This window comes from Eriocheir sinensis, chromosome 10, assembly GCF_024679095.1.
Source record: "Eriocheir sinensis breed Jianghai 21 chromosome 10, ASM2467909v1, whole genome shotgun sequence".
NCBI lineage: Eukaryota > Metazoa > Arthropoda > Malacostraca > Decapoda > Varunidae > Eriocheir > Eriocheir sinensis.
In genome coordinates, this window is record NC_066518.1 from 18,818,973 (window position 1) to 18,836,475 (window position 17,503).

Consider the following 17,503-nt stretch of genomic DNA (forward strand, 5'->3'; position numbering starts at 1 on the left):
GGAAAAGATATCAAGAACAGAACATTTCCTAATGATCAAAAATGTCAAATGTAAGAATATGGTCATTAAATATGATTTAAGTGTTTTCAGGGGGATAAATAATTACTGAATGGAAGAATATGGTCACCCTATGAGAATTAGGGCAGCAATTTATTGGAGTCAACAAGAGCAATTCACCAAATACGAACATGTTAAATGTGAGAATCTCTTTTCACACACACACACACACACACACACACACACACACAGTAAATTCTTACACTTGGGTGTGTTCGGATTTGGTGCATTCACATTTGTTAACCCTAATCAACTGGTACCCTGATTCTCATATGGTGACCATATTCTCTCATTTGGCAATAATTTACCCCCTTGGAAATGCTTTTTAACTAGCTTTAACCAGCCAAAAGTTTTTTTAATCTATCACATCACAATACGCCTCTGTGGAGTAGTGGTTAGAGTACCTGAATACGACTCCGTGGACCTGGGCCTGAATCCTGGCTTGGGTAGTTTACGTGCAGCTCACCCAGCTATTTATCCTCCCTTTCGGGCTGGTTAATAGCTAGGTACCTGGGGAAACCTGAGGAACGTTAACTGACAATCCCAGCTATCATATTGGCCCATGTCCTGGGGTAACTGGTTCTTACCTACCACAGGCTCAAAGGGCCAACGTTTCAGATATGAGCACCACAGCCACACACAGCTATAGCATATGCACCCACATTTACCTTACTTTTTATATTACAATCCCATTTCAGCTACATGATTGCCATGTTGATGTGCCAGCTGATAAAATGTTCAAAGTCATGTTTAAGTCCTGCCACATGTAATAACACATGCACCACCTCTGACTCCTGCCAGTCAGCCCCACTACTGTCCACTAAAAATTTTAATGTAATAAGGCATCAAAGACCTCCAGGAGTGCTGAGGGAAGTTAGAGGGGAGGTGGGAGCAAAGATAAAGTATTGCATGGGAAAGAAATTCATTAAGTACACACTGTAAGATAAGACCACAAAAATGAAACTTTAAGCCATCAAATGAGCAGTAAAAGGTTGATTTTTTGAGGGATCCAGTACTAATTAACATTTTCCTTTGATTTCATTATTTGTAGTTGGTGAGCTTTCTTTGGTAATAAGTTATCAAATGCAAAACTTTACTTGTACTCTCTCTCACCAGGCGGGTTGAGGTTCAAGCCTCGCTTAAGTAAAAAGATATTTCATAGAAAGGAACAGTTAGTCCCCCCCTTGAACAAGGTGTGTGTGTGTGTGTGTGTGTGTGTGTGTGTGTGTGTGTGTGTGTGTGTGTGTGTGTGTGTAATTCACCTCTTGGTCTGCTGCAGGTCTCTCGAGACAGCCAGCCGTTCCCCTACGGAAAAGCACAGAGCTCATAGTGTGTGTGTGTGTATATGATCTGTGTGTGTATGATCTGACATCCCCACAGTACCTATGGATCAGCTAACGAGCTCAAAAGCTCTCTGGGGGGGTAACTGGCTACCAATTGTGAGTTAAGCACATTATCCGGCTGGTGAATTACACACATACACATGCATACAAACTTCCAACATTACCAGTGAATTATCACATTTTGCATTTCCTATCCTGGAAGTCTGCAGTTTTTCTTTTATCACAAGTTCTGAACACCCACATTAATGCAGTAAAAAAAAAAAAATTATGACTTCCCAACCCCCAATTTGCAACATCTACATTAAGTACACATGATAATAGTCTAGTCTCTGCTGAGTTGCCTGTACAGTCACAAACTAAACATTTTGTGCTGTATGTCCCACCCCCTGCAGCCCTGCAACAAGAGCACCATGCATTCTCCGATCATGACAGCTCTACACATCAAAATTAGAGTGGCTATTTACAGAACAGTTTGCACCCTTGGTCTTTTTGTTAGTAATTTACTGGGATTTATTATTAATCATTAGGTTAAGGTGAGGGTTTTGTTAATTTAAATATTGCTTAACTAATTGAATGGTGATTGTTCAATATTTCTACCAATTTTGCTGACTCCTTGGTGACTGGTGTGAACTTGTTTGCTGAGTGCTCTGAGTAGCTGCATGACATCAACCTAACTCACTAAAGAGCCTCATCCCAATGTTAATAATAATGACTAAAGGTGATGAAGAGGAATATTCAATCTCCTTGCCTAGCGCGGCACCACACTTCCTAAAGGTGCCGTACACTATCTTGGCTGTGGTGACAATAGGTTGCTAGGTTACTAATGTAGCTAAGAAAAGTTACCATCTTCTTGATTATATACTTATGGGGCAAGATTATCAAAGAAATTTGATAAGGTGAGATTATTTACAGAGTGGCTTGGCACAGCCAGAGGAAATATGAACAATATTAATCACCACTTAATTAGTTGAAAATTGTTGGTTAGCTGATTGAAGTCAACCTCAACTGGGTTGATAGTAGCATGTTAATATACGATAGTGATAAGGTAAGGGTGGGTGCATACTCTATAGCTGTGCGTGACTGCAGTGCTCATCTCTGAACTGTAGGCCCTTTGAGCCTGTGGTAGGTAAGAACCAATTACTTTGGGACAGGGGCCAATGTGAAATCTGGGATAGCCACAGTTTACTTTCCCCAGGTACCCATTTATCAACCAGCCTGAAAGGGAGGATGAACAACTGGGTGAGCTGCATTCTGGCTGCCCAAGCCAGGATTCGAACCCAAGCCCATGGAGTTGTTGCCGGGCACACTGATCACTATAGTAGTACCATCCTTAACTGAGGGTTGTGGTGGAGTCGGGACCGGGTGGGGCCTGTGACCAGCCTTGCCAGGTCTCCCAAACCTGTGACGCATAACTTCTGTGATATGTATATGTAAAAGGCATTACAAATGCTAAAACACATACCAATACAAGTTTAACGTAAATATTATGACACATCAAAGAAAAGTAAACTAGTTATGCGTATGATATTTATACGGCAATAAAGAAACGTGGCATACATATTTTACAGTGGTGCTAAGAAAATGTTATTACTTTTATTTAACTTTTGCCGCAGTTCTAAGGTGGATAAGCAGTGTTACTTATATTTAAAGATAGTTTGAAGGAATATAAGTAGGAAATATGATATTTTCTTAATAAAAATAAATGTTGAACCTCTCACGAGTGGCAGCACTCCTACTGACCCAGCCTGACATGAGTCACCAGTCGAGTTCTACAGAGATGGCAATGCTGGAGACAGGTGTTGCCCCGCCCCGACTGCACCCTGGCCCTGATTTTGATATGGTAGTACTATAGACTAATGGGACTGCAAGTTGCTAGGTAAACAGCCTTTCTGTTATAAGTTAATCTTCACTGAAGATTGATTCATCCACACCTAACAACACTGAGTAAAGCACATATTGTCAGGTTGTGGAATGTATCTGCTTTGTATACAAGTGAAAATGGTTAATCATGAGGGAATGTAAGACTTTGTTTACATCACATTTTCCTGCCATTGCCAAACACTTAACTATATCAAATTCCTCAATGGTTATCTCATTTTTTTAAGCTTCAACCAAGGGAAGCATAACACCACTGTCTTTGATTGATGAATGTCAACTCCTAAAAACATGTGGATGAGATCTTTATCACATGATATTTATATGGAATTCTATCTATCTAAATCTCTGATATCCTGCTCCCTCACAGGAACTTCCCTCCATGGGGTGGCCATGGTAGAAGTGTCTCCATCTCTCCTTGTTCTGGCACTCCCTCTCAGCACATTCAATCTTTCTACTTACATCTCTCTCGCTCTAATACTCGCTCACCCTATTGACCCACTTCACAGGTGGTCTTCCCCTGACACCCCCTTCCTCGATCCTTCCCTCATACATTCTTTTTCACAAATTTTCCTTCATTATCATCACATGCCTAAACCATATGGAAACCTCCCACTATTCAAAAGGGTAGCGTTCCATAGAAAGTGATCAATAACAAACCCAATTTTCTCAAAGAATGATAAAGAAATAGGGGGTTGACTGACTGATTGGGTCATTTGGGTCATGTGGTCATAAACAAATAAAATTAGGTTCCCCATTATCTTCACACAAGAAAATAAATAAAATAGGATAAATACCAATTTTTTCATGCTATTGGGAGGCTCTAAGCAACTGCTTCCTCTAGGTTGGCCGCTTTACCTGGAAGGTATTTGTTTTGACACTGAATTAAATCAGCTAATGCTGCCATCTGAGCACAACTTAAAAGTGCAAAATGGCCACAGTGAGCTAGGGAGGTGGAGTACAGGGCAGTAAGGTGCAGCACACTAGTCACTGACTACTCTGCACTAAAAAGTTTAACTCAAAAGGGACCTACAGTTTGGACTAAACTGCTCCTGAATTGCCCATTCCACCCATCCCATCTAAGGATGGTGTGGTGTGTTTTCACTGGGCAAACCATGGTTGGGCAGCAGAATGTATTGAGAGCCTATAAAAGTCCTCCCAACTATCATAACAACAAAAATGCATATAAATAACAAGTGGTTTAGAATAGAATTATGAAATGGACGATGTTTACAAGAAAGTTGATCATAGAATGTACACTAATAAACATGACAACCCACTCACTCCCTTGATCTTAGAGTTTGAGGTAAACAAATCTTTGAGATGGCAAGAATGAGGCAGGCTTGGCACTGTACTCGTATGGGCCTTTGACCTGCCCACTCTCCTGCTGTTAGTTGTTTTGAGTTTTGAGGCAGGCTCTGCCCCACATTAGGTGGCCTCCAGCCTGCACAGAACTCCCCAGTACAGGGCTATAGTGACTAGCCTGACCTTAGTTTTACACATAGGTGATGGGAATGTACCAGCAATCCCAGTTATTTGAATGTGAGCAAAACTGCTTAATTTTTGTCTCTGCCAGTGACAGCTTGTCTCGTCTGACTTTGATTGCAGCTGTTTCCATCACAGGGTCCCCTTTAAGCTCATCTGCCAAGAGAAGCTGCAAAGCTGCTGGATTTTTTTTGTGTGTGTATGTAAGGGGGGTACCAATTTTGGTAGTGGATCAGCTGACCAGTATATGCAAAGTTCAAACATGTATTATAGATCAGGTGGCTGGTGGCTGGGCAGAGGTCTGGCATGGGACTGCATGTTGAAACAATGAAAAATGGTATGTAAATGTAAAGGTCAAAATAACAAATGGTAGAATAACGAGGATTTCCTGTACACATAAGTTATGAGTTGGGACTGCAGGCATAAGAAGTAAATCAATGGTTTTACTTCTTATTAGATAAGTGAATGAGACACATTTTCTTTGTTATATTGTGCTGTGGTGGAGGAGGGGGGATAAGTACAGCAGTAGGAGGATGGTTGGCAGGAATCAGGTGATTGAGAGCACACTCAGTTTAAAGTTGCCTAAAGGAAATAAGTTCTTAAAGCAAATTTGGCATTTGTAGAGTGAAGGGTCACATGAGTCTTCACTGAAAGTGCAGTAGTTAGTGTATAAATGAGCTGATGCTGGTAAAGGAGTGTATCTGTTACAAGTGTTGAGTGAGAACCATCTAGCAGCAAAGAGGCAAATTGATGGCTAATGGGGCCTATCATGATGAATGGCAACTGTCTGCTTCAGCGAGAATTCTCTGTAAGTATTGTTCCCATAAAAAAAGATGAGCTAGTCCAGCATATGGCCTGAAGTGCTATGAGTGGTGACTCTACCATATGTTGTTTACTGAAGTATGTCTTATTTATAATAATGTGTGAACAAACATGGCATATTTCACATGACACTTAGGTAATGGCATGGGTTAGTATACTTTACAGTCATACATAGGACACCCTTTAAAATATTGCAACAGGTCTATAAGTTATGACTCCAGTAATTGTCACTCAAGCCAGTCAAACACTTTGTGGTAATCCTATTGAATACAACATTCGGTAATCACCTGACTTAATTCCTATGACTTCTTAAAGTTATGGAAGGTTAGTAGTTCCTTCATGGAAATTATAAAGTATGTAAAAAAAAAAAAAAAAAAAAAAAAAACTGGCCAAAACTGAGATGAAACAATTAAGTTATAAAAAATAAAATAAATAAATAAATAAATAAAAGTTACATTTATTTTGGAACCTGAAATAAATGTTCTCTCATGATATCAAACATTATATGCTGCAAACAGCCATCACAAGTAAGTCTGCTCTGTATATAAAGGCACAAAGTAACATTATAATGAAAGATACACATGAATACACAAAAAAGTAATAATTCTAAATATATCTGAACATATAGACATGTATCATTTACTACTGGAAAATAGGGTGTACTGTTAGAAGATTCAATTTCAGTTATGCTTGTATGTATTAATGGGTAATTACTGAAGTATGAGGTTCCAGCACTAGAAGACTACATAAATGCCAGTGAGATCCTTACTGTACACTTTTTGTTCCCGAAATCATTTCATTCCTCTTTTCAATACTTTTCTCGTTTTTTTCTGATTCATGTCACCACACTACAGATGGCTCTTTGTTTTCTGTTCATCTAGTCTACTGCTTGAGCTTACAATAACTTCATTTAGCAGAGTAGCAGACCAATAAACTCAATGGAACAAGTTGTAAACAAGAATGAATGCATGAACAGTAGTTTCACTAAACTGAAAACCACTCCATCACAGACCTCAGCTCTGCCAATGACTTATTGTGTTTTCAGGAACATGGTACGATAAACTTCAATGACAGACACGAAGGCAAAAAGATTTCATCCAGGTAACAAAACAATGTACAATGGGCCACTCTGCACATTATTACAAACATTGCTGCTCATACCCTGCCCACTTATAATGAAAAGTGAACGAAACATATTAATATAATAACATATAATTTTTGTACCCCAAACAGCAACCTTTAATGATCAACAATGGTATGATCCTATGATACCAGAGGTTGAGGATTGGGCGAAATAATCTAATGCTACCTTGTCTTTCCCCCAAATAACTGCCATCCTAAAATTGAACCCTGTGCCTCACTGGGTTATAATATAGATGAATGGGTGGCAGTATGGTCTGCTGTGTGTGTGTGTGTGTGTGTGTGTGTGTGTGTGGAGGGGGTGGGGGGGACAATGATGACTTTCACTTTTACTAAAAAAAAAGTTTTAGCAGCCTTTTCCTTTCGGGTCATATCGCAATTTCAGTTTTCAATAAAAATCAAATTTTTGGGGTCCCTATTGCAAACTCGGTGAATCGCAAACTTGAAACTCGCAATCCTGGAGACAGTACTGTACTAAAAATGCAAAAATTAAAATACATTTCATGTTATACTTTTCAGCAGGTTTACCTGAAAATAGATATGTAAGTACATGGCAACATACTCTAACCATTTAATACTGCAGAAATATTAGCTGTCTGTTTATCAAAACCTACCTAATTTAGTTTGAACTTTTACTGACACTAGGGAACATCTTTCAAAGACTTAGACATTCTTTATATTTATGTGACAGACAATGCTTTGACTTTTAACTTGACTTCTTAAGCCAATGACACCAGACCAAAGCAACATTTAACTGAACATAAAAATCAGTAACATATAAATAAATAAAATTATAAAATAGTGAAGTGAACCTTGTAGTGTATTAGTCACAGCTAATCCAGATGGTATGGCTGGGTAATTTGTTTTCTGGATCCAGAATGGAAACAGTTGACATTAATTTTATCAGTTGGTCACAAATGCAGTGCTCATCTTGATGGTGTAAATATGACAGTAATACTTTCTTTTGACTACCAATGTCATACTCTTTTATGTGATCTTTGCAACACTGCATTCCTGCAAAAAGCACCTGAAATGTTGGGAACTAATATTTTACAACTTTAAGTAGGCCTGGTTCAGCCTAGTCTTATTATTGCCACAGCTTAATATTTGGGACTATATCTCGAGCCTAGCACCTATCATGTGATCGTTATAAACAATGAAAGTACCTGATTATAAGACAACATGCCAGATGAAACAAGGTGAAAGAAAAGAACTTGAATCTTGTTGCCATCTCTCCATGTGCACCCCCTTAGTATAGCATTAGTAATTTCCAAGGGGGCACAAGCCCAGGGGGAAATGTTGGAATTACTCCAATTATATTTATTATTATCTTAACAAGGGGGGTGGGATAATATTGAGAGGTTTATGAAAACAAGCAAATGTACCTATCACTTTTACCAAGTTTAGTTTTCAATGGACTACTTGGGCTTATCAGTTTAATAAATCTGGGAGGGAATTTTATCTTTCTCTACATAGGGAGCATAGAGTGTAGGAGGACCTATTCCTAGAAGGGATGTGGTAGTAGAAAAGTTAGGAACCACTGCTTTAATCCTCTACACTGCTTAGCACTGCAACTCTGCTGCAGTGGTTAGTGTCCCTAACTACAAATCTGCAGGCCTGGGTTCAAATACCAGCCTAGGCAGTTGATGGTAGCCCATCCAGCTGATCATCCTTCCTTTTGGAATAGTTGATAAATGGGTACCGTGGGAAGGTAAACTGTGGTAACCAAGATGTTACACTGGAACTGTCAGGTTAATGGGTTCTTTTCCATCATAGGCTCAAAGGGTCAACAGGACAAAGACGAATACCGCTATGACAGGCTGTAGCATATGCTCCCAACTTTACCTTAGCAGACAACCTCAGAGTTATATAATTTTACAAGGTAATTTCACTAACACTTTAAATTGTTACACAATATGTACTTGTCACTATGAATGAGGGAATGCCCTGCACTACCATAAAGCAGTGTTGCTCAAGAAACTGCCTTATAAAGTTTTCTAACAAATTCACTTAGCAAGACTAATGGGCATAAAATATAAACAAATGCCTATATAAAAATTAAAATATTAAAAAAAAAATCAACAAATGGTATAGATCATTTACCATAATGTAGAAACTTCAGATATTACTTGAATTCAAACTTGAACTGCACTTTTATGTTTTCTAAACTTTATATTTGATGTTTCCCTTTTCTATTTACTGCATTAAAGTTAAAAGAATATGACTAAAATAGTGATGTAATGAACATTAAAAATACTTATATACTTATTTGTGTAGCTCAATCCCAGTTGTAAAAACAGTTCAAGTTGCTATTCATCTACTTGTGTGTCTAAGATGGTTCATTGTAAGGCAAGTCTTGGGCAAATACATCGTCATTCTGAAAAAAAGAAAAAGAAAAAGAAAACAAAATGAAGGGAATTTTTGGCAACACTAAGTATGTATAAAGGATTATTTCAGGTTGCCATCATATGTTAAATTTAATGCATGGTATTTGAGATGAATAAACAAAGCTAAAGGTGCTCACCACTGCTTCTGAACTCAGTTCTGTTGCTACGATATCAATAAAACTATCATTCTTGAAATCAATACTAACAGCAGATAATCCAAAAGTTGATGCAGTAATGTGAAAATCCAAACCTAAATTGGGAAAGCAAGAAATTCTTTTAAAGAAGTCCTTAAAATCTGAATATTTAACCCGTAGAGTACCGTTAACGCGTCTCACGCGTTAAAATCAATTTGCAATTATACACCAGACGCGTTTGCAAATTACTGTAATTAATAGCAATTGAAAAGATGGTCCTGTGCACATCTAGATGCTCATATGGGCACAGAGCATCCACTTGTGAGTCAGCCTAGCCTCTCCAAGGCCAATATGCCCCCAGGGGTGACGCCGACCCACTGGGAACAAAGGGAAACCCAACGAAATCAAGTCCGAAACAAAGTGAAAACATCTGGTAATCATATAGTGAGGTCAGCCGAGTAGTGACCTTGAGCCAGTCACACACACACATACTTTATAACGGTTAACAAGTACTGAATTACGGAACCATTTTCGTACGCACAAGGGTGGGCTGTGGGCCAAGCCGGGCCAGCCATGAGCAGACGGTGGTAGCTGCAGAGCACTTATGGGTGACAGTGAGTGGAATGAACCTACTTTCCTTGTTACTGGGGTCATGTTAAAGGGAATTAGCCAATAAATTTTTTTTTACTTCCAGTGCAGTACTGGGGGCCACTTTTATATCACATAGGGCGGTACAGTACGGGTTAAAGACAAAAAATTGTGATCTCCGTATTATCAAGATGGTCCCCACACGTTATTTTACATTTACCATATTGCTTTAGGCTCAGTATATTGTACAGTTGCTATCCATTCTTGAAGCTAACAGAAATGAACACAGTAGAAGACAGAGACTGAGTGTAGTGTGACTGACAGATCGTATAACTGATCGCAAAGGATCGTATGTAAAATTTTGGTATTATCTAATTAAAGAGAGGGAATATTAATTCTTCTGTGTGTGCAAGTAATTCACCCATGGCCTGATCAGGAGCTGGAGTCGTCTTTGCCAGCAAGTACCCTCCCGATTAAAGCAAGGCTCATCAGTCGATCTCTGGGTACTACCAGGACCTTTACACACCACACACCCCATCCGCCTTGCCTAAGGGGGGAAAGTAACTGCTCCTTGTCAGTGGAAAAATCCCAGCATGAATGGGGCTAAAACCTCTACCTGCCAGGCTGCGATGCCTGGCAGTGCAGAGCTACCTGAGTGGTGTGTGCATGTTTACCTAGTTGTGGTATACAGGAGAGGAGCTACGCTTGTACTGTCCCATCTCTATATCTACAGTCAAACCTTGGTTTTCGAACATAATCCATCCCCAAAAGTTGTTCTAAAAACGATTTGTTCTAAAACTGAAACAAAATTTTCCATAAGAAACAATATATAATGGATTAATCCATTCCTGACTAACAAAACAAAGACCTTTTTTTACCTTTTAAGCTGTATTTCATACATAAAATCCTGGTGCAAAAGCCTTGCTTTCTCACAATCCAATCTAAGGTCTGCGATCTTTGCTTGGTGATCACAGTCATTCCTTTGGCAATAATAGCATCCTTTATTGCTTCCTCGTTCTTGAGAATGGTACAGATATATGACTTTGCAAAGTCAAACTGCAAAGCCAGATTTGAGATGCAAACACAATTTTCATGCTTCTGTATGTTCTCTTTATTCACCTCTGTTGTTGTTTTCACCATTATGATCTTTGCCTTTAGGCTTTTACTAGCTTTCTTAGGTCCCAAAATCAAAGGAACAGTTATTAGCGGATGTTCTCTGAGTGAGGGCTGCGGCATGACTGATGCGCACAGTGATGCTGCAGCAGTGCTGCTCTTGCCAAGTAGCTTCTTTGGCAGATGAATGATCATACGGCAACCAGTGAAATTATGAGTTCGAAATTCTGTTTGTGAACCGATTTATTTGAAAAGTGAGACGTTTGAAAACCGAGGTTTGACTGTACTATTATCCAACTTGGCCTTAAAATCATGAATCGTCATTGCATGGACCACATCTTTTTCAAGGTTGTTCCACGTATTCACAACTCTGTGAAAAGCTGTTCTTTATGTCTCTTCTACAGGCTTCCTTTTTCATTTTCCTTACATGACTTCTCCATTCTCTTGTGTCCCACATTATTAGATGTATTTACCTATTTGTAGTAAACAGGGCCTGAGCTCAAGCTCAGACAGTCCTGTCTCCCAACATATATTTGTCCAACTTTTCCTTCATTATATGGACAATGCCCACTTCAACAATGTCATTACTTAGTCCATTCCATGAATCCCCACTCTTGTATGAAAAGCTGTACTTCTTTATGTCTTTCAAATAAGTCCCCTTTCTTAATTTCTTGCGGTGTCCTCTTAGTTGCCTCCTCCCTTCCATATCGATTAAATCATTTCTATCCAACAAGTCCAGTCCACCTGTATTCCTGTACAACGCTATCAGGTCTCCTCTTTCTCTTCTTCATGTGTTGGTAGGCCCAGTTCCTCCAATTTAGTCTCATATGACAGGCTTGATAGTTCTAGTAGCATCTTAGTTACAATCCTTTGTATCATTTTGAGTTTCCTTATATCCCTTTTCCTGTGTTGTGACCAAACAACCGCTGCATACTCTAACCTTAGTCTAATCAATGTTGTTATTATTTTCTTCAACATGTCCACATCTAAGCCGTGAAATGCCACTCTAATATTTGGCAGCAAACTATATATTTCTCCAAATATCATTTATATGCTTCTCAGGAGTCAGTGTATCTTGCATTATGATTCCTAAGTCTTTTTCTTCATTCACTGTGTCGATGATTGTCCCTCCCATCCTATACACTCCACATGGTCTATTTTTACTTTGTCCCATTTTCATTGTGTGACATTTCATTAAACTCCATTTCCCATTCTTTACACCATTCAAGTATTTTATTTAAATTTTCCTGCAGCTTATTACAATCATCCTCATCTCTTATTTTTCTCAGCAGTTTGGTGTCATCTGCAAACATACTCATATAACTCTACTTTTTCTGGCATATCATTTATGTATATTAAAAACATCATTGGTGCTAACACTGATCCCTGTGGCACTCCACTTGAGACTTTTCTCCAATCTGATTTTTCATCTTTTAACACAGTTCTTATTTCTCTGATTGTCAGGTAATTTTTCATCCATTGTAATTTTTTCCCTAATCCACCTCGATGTTCTAGTTCCACAACAATCTTTTATGTGGAACTTTATTAAATGCCTTTTTAAGGTCCAAAAATATGCAGTCTACCCATCCATCTCCCTCCTGTACTATATCTATTACTTCTGAATAAAACATCTAAGATTTGTGACACAAGATCTACCTTGTCTGAATCCAAATTGACTTTCATTTATCATCTTCTCTCTTTCCAGATGGTCCACCCACTGTCTTTTAATTACCTTCTCACACAGTTTACACATTACACTTGTTAGGGAAACCAGTCTTTAGTTCAGTGGCTCTTGGTTATTTCCACTCTTATATAATGGAACCACATGTGCTCACTTCCATTGCACTGGGACTTCCTCAGTCTTAAATGAGCAACTTATAATGTCGTGAATTTGTTCTAGTAACTGTTCACTGCACTCTCTCAGTACTTGGCCTGATATTTCATCTGGACCCATAGCCTTCCTACCATCTAGTGATTTCAATAGCCCCAGTATCTCTTCTTTATCCACTTTTATGTTTTCCATTCTTTTGACACTTCTCATCTCTCTTCAAATTCGGTCTCTTGGGTAAATACTTTCTGAAAAGTTTCATTATTTATTTATTTATTTTTTATTTTTTTTGTATTTACCTAGTTGTATTTATTTGGTTGTGAATTACAGGAAAAGAGCCGTACTAGGCTCGTGCTGTCCCATCTCCATAACGCTTATTATCCAGTTTGGCTTTAAATTCATGACTCGTTTTTGCACACACAGTCTCCTTGTCAAGTCCGTTCATGTTGTTATGCTTCTGTATGGAAAACTGTATTTCTTGATGTCTCTCCTACAGTCGCTCTTTTTCAATTTCCTATCATTGCCTCTTGCTACACCTCTGTCACGTACCACTAGGTCTTCCCTGTCCAATTTCTCCAATCCCTCTTGTATCCTGTACAATGCTATTAGGTCCCCTCTCTCTCTTCTGCTCTCCAGTGTTGTTAGTCCCAATTTCTCCAGTCTTTCTTCATTAGTATGTTCTCTCAGAGTTTCCGGTAATTTAGTCACTGCTCTTTGTATTCTTTCCAACTTTCTAATTTCTTTCTTCAATCTAGGTGACCACACCAATGCTGCATATTCCAGTCTTGGACGTATCATCGATGTTATTAGTTTCTTCATCATTTCTTCATCTAAATATGTAAATGCTGCTTTTATGTTTCTAAGAAGATTGTATGTTTCCCCAGTTATCTGGTCTATATGTTTTTCAAAGGATAATTTGTCTGTTATGATCACTCCCAGATCTTTTTCTTCAGTTTTTTTCAGGATTCTTTCATTACTCAGATAGTAGTTCCTCGATATTCGTCTACTGCTCTTACCAAACTCCATCGCGCTACACTACTCTGTATTGAATGTCATTTCCCATTTGCGTGACCATTTGCTTATTCTATCGAGATCTTGGCTCAGGGCTACACAGTCATCTTCGTTAGCCACCCTCCACGTTATTTTAGCATCATCAGCAAACATATTCATATAGCTTGTCACCCCTTCTGTCATGTCATTAATATAAATTACAAACATAATTGGAGCCAGCACCGATCCTCGGGGGACTCCACTTGTCACTTCCATCCAGCTTGATTTATTATTCCTGATGACCGTTCTCATTTCTCTCTTTGTCAAAAAGTCCATAATCCAATCCAATACTGAACCACCCAGACCTCCAACATGATTAAGTTTCCATATTAATCGCTTGTGTGGTACTTTATCAAACGCCTTCTTTAAGTCCAGATACACACGGTCTGCCCAACTGTCTCTTTCCTGTATTATATCAATTACTCTTGAATAGAAGCTGATCAGATTAGTTACACAAGACCGTCCTCCTCTGAATCCGAATCGGCTATTTGTTAATATACTGTTTTCTTCTAAATACTCCACCCATCTGGTTTTTTTATAATTTTCTCACACACCATTGCTACTACACTTGTTAATGACACTGGCCTATAGTTCAACAGATCTTCCTTACTTCCTCCTTTATGTATTGGGACAATGTTAGCCCTCTTCCAGTCTCTCGGTACCTTCCCTTGTGCTGTGTGTGTGTGTGTGTGTGTGGGTGTTTGTGTATGTGAGTACCATGTGCATAATTATCTAGATATTCAAAGTAGATGCTAAAAAAAAAAAAAAAAAAAAAAATATATATATATATATATATATATATATATATATATATATATATATATATATATATTTATATATATATATATATATATATATATATATATATATATATATATATATATGAATTCAATGACAATAAAGACTTACCAGTTCATGGAGGGTGCTACTAAGGCAGAGCTTCCCACAGTCCTTGTGGCTGCTCATGATGGGGTAGGTGATAGGAGAATGGCAAGCAGGTAGGCCGTGTGTGGAATTTAATGGTAACCTGTACATAAACGAGCATTAACATTAATATGTCTCACCTGATGTGTAAATATGAAAATTGAATAACCCCTTATAATAAGTATGTCTACAGATGACACTCTCCTTTGGTAAAATGTGACAGAATTGTCCTAGTTTGTAGCAGCACTGAAGCCATACCTGTACAGCCATGTCAAAAGTTTTGTAGATGCATAGGTATATTATATAAAAAGGAAGGAATTGAGAACTGTAACACCGTAGCAAATAGTGAAGCCCTTGACTGAAAATACGAATGAGATGGAGTGTTATTGTTAAAAATAGTATAATGTCATGAATAGCAAACCTCCACTCTCATTATAAAACAGGTGTCCAAACAATGTATCCTGCTATTCCTGACATATGGTTCACACACCTGGTGTCTCACAAACAATTTAAAGAAAGCTAAGCAATGCTATGGAGGGAAAAATGCAGGGTATAAAATGGAGGGACAGGAAGTGAGCATCATGGATTGGAGAACAGGCAGGTTGAAGATAGTTTAATGACAATTAAGAATAAAAAATAAACTTGAGCAGGTCATATCATGAATAAAACTGATAACAGATGTGCAACCAAAATTAGTGATAGCACAGAAATTGTAGAAGTCAAAGCAGACAGGAGATCAGGTGGACAGATCAACCAAAATTAGTGATAGCACAGAAATTGTAAAGTCAGAGCAGACAGGAGATCAGGTGGACAGATTAAATTAGAGTATTGGATGAAGTACATTAACATCAAACTGAGAGGTGAAGAATGTTGGAAAACTAGTTGAAACTAGTACTACTGAAGATGATGAGGATCACAAACATTATGTTTCCTAATATTCCTGATATTTCCTAAAAAATAAACAGACAATAACACCTTTTCAAAACAATTAAGTACTGCAATTACTGGTATCATATGCAGAAGCACCAATAATAGATAACTATTATATTAATATTAGTAATAAATGACAACCAGGGTAATAGTAACTGAAATCCTGTAATTGACCCCGTGTCTGCTTATAGCTCATCTGAAGGATGTTTTTTTTATGAAATAATAATAATAATAATAATAATAATAAGTTGGGCACCATAATTTAATGCACTAAAGGCAGATTTATAGAAACAAAAAGAGAATTCAATTTGATTTTCAAGATAATATTGTATCAGGAAGTTTCGACACGAATCAAGACAAATTTTCCTTTAAGTATCCCTTTAAGTTTAATCTGGTTATCTAAACATTTCCCACTTACCACTGGCATTCGTCTGTAGGAAAGCACACCACTCTTGAAGAACAATGAAAGACTTTGCTTCAGTAAGACTATCTGTAGATCCTCAGAAGGTGAACAAGTTTTCAGAACACCAGTAATTTCTTGAATACTTTTTAAAGTTGCAACACGCATTTTCTGTTGAACCTCAGAGGGCAATGGTTTTCCTTTCCTTGTTATATTATCTGTGCAATGTCTTTTACTAGTTTTTGATATCTGACAAACTTTCACGCTCTCTCCATGCCCTTTTAGATGATCAGAATCTGTTTTAATTGAACCAATGACATTTTCTCTTGCTTCAGCACCATAAGAGGTAGGGGCTTTGTCAGGGGAGTCTACTAGAGATTCGTCACTGGCTGTGTGATGAACCCTGGCTCTAGTCTGCATTAGGCTTTGTAGCTGTGCCCTTCTGCGCAGTTTCCGTGGCCTGCTGGCACCAGAGTCACCATTGATGCTCTCTGTGTCAGTTTCTATACCTGATTCTTCTGTTTCAAGTAAACGCTGTTGATGCTGAGGTGACACATAAGAGTTTAATATATCTACACTTAAACTCATAGCTCCCAGATGGCCAAATCTTATTTCTGAAGGGCTTACATCAAGCAGGGATGGATGAAAACTGTAGCTTGATGCTGATGTAGTCAAACTAGAATAACCCAAGCTATTCATTGACATACATGATTGACTGGAATATGGTCTAACTTCTCCTTGTTGTCTTAACGTTTCAAAATTTCTTCTTGCTACCCAGCCTCTAAAGTAGCTTTGAATTATTATAGTTGCCTTGCATAATCTCTGGTATTTCTGATACTTGATGAATCTCCTTACATTTTTCTGGATCACCACACAAGCACACTTTAATTTCTTGTATCTGTTCTTTGCCAGCCATGTCCTTATATTTCTTTGGACAACTAAGGATGCCTGTTTAAGTAGCTTGAACTTCCTCCAGGACTGATAACCTTTCCAACCTGTAAAATAAAACATTTCTCTGTAAACAGTTACTCATACAAAGCAATTATTCTCCTGAAATATAGTTTGAGATAAATCTTTACTAGGCATGGAAGGATATATATATATATATATATCTATATATATATATATATATATATATATATATATATATATATATATATATATATATATATATATATATATATATATATATATATAAAAGGCTGCTACAAAGAAACTGCTACCTTATGTTTCAAATAATGTTTGAGTCAAAATTTGCCTCTATTATTCACTCTATTTACACTTAAATAAGGTGTTTAACCCTTTCATTGCTAAACGCTCGCGTATTTGCTGGTGGTGCTAAACGCTCGCTGTGAGCTCCAGCCGCACTCAAATCTCCCGTGTATGAGAGTGTTCCAACACTATTTCTCACAACACAGGATTGCCAA

General features: G+C 38.0%; 1 protein-coding gene across 1 annotated transcript in view; it reads right to left on the reverse strand.

The window, feature by feature from the left end:
• Positions 1-7,062: 7,062 nt before the first annotated feature.
• Positions 7,063-17,503, reverse strand: part of LOC126996664 (unconventional myosin-XIX-like) — a 36,819-nt gene continuing 26,378 nt past the window's right edge. The window contains exons 7-9 of the mRNA XM_050857372.1: positions 16,095-17,071; positions 14,732-14,849; positions 7,063-9,099 (exon numbers count right to left, since the gene is read on the reverse strand). Coding sequence (XP_050713329.1) covers positions 14,751-14,849; positions 16,095-17,071 — 1,076 coding nt within the window. The 3' untranslated portion in view covers positions 7,063-9,099; positions 14,732-14,750. The remainder of the gene's footprint in view (positions 9,100-14,731; positions 14,850-16,094; positions 17,072-17,503) is intronic.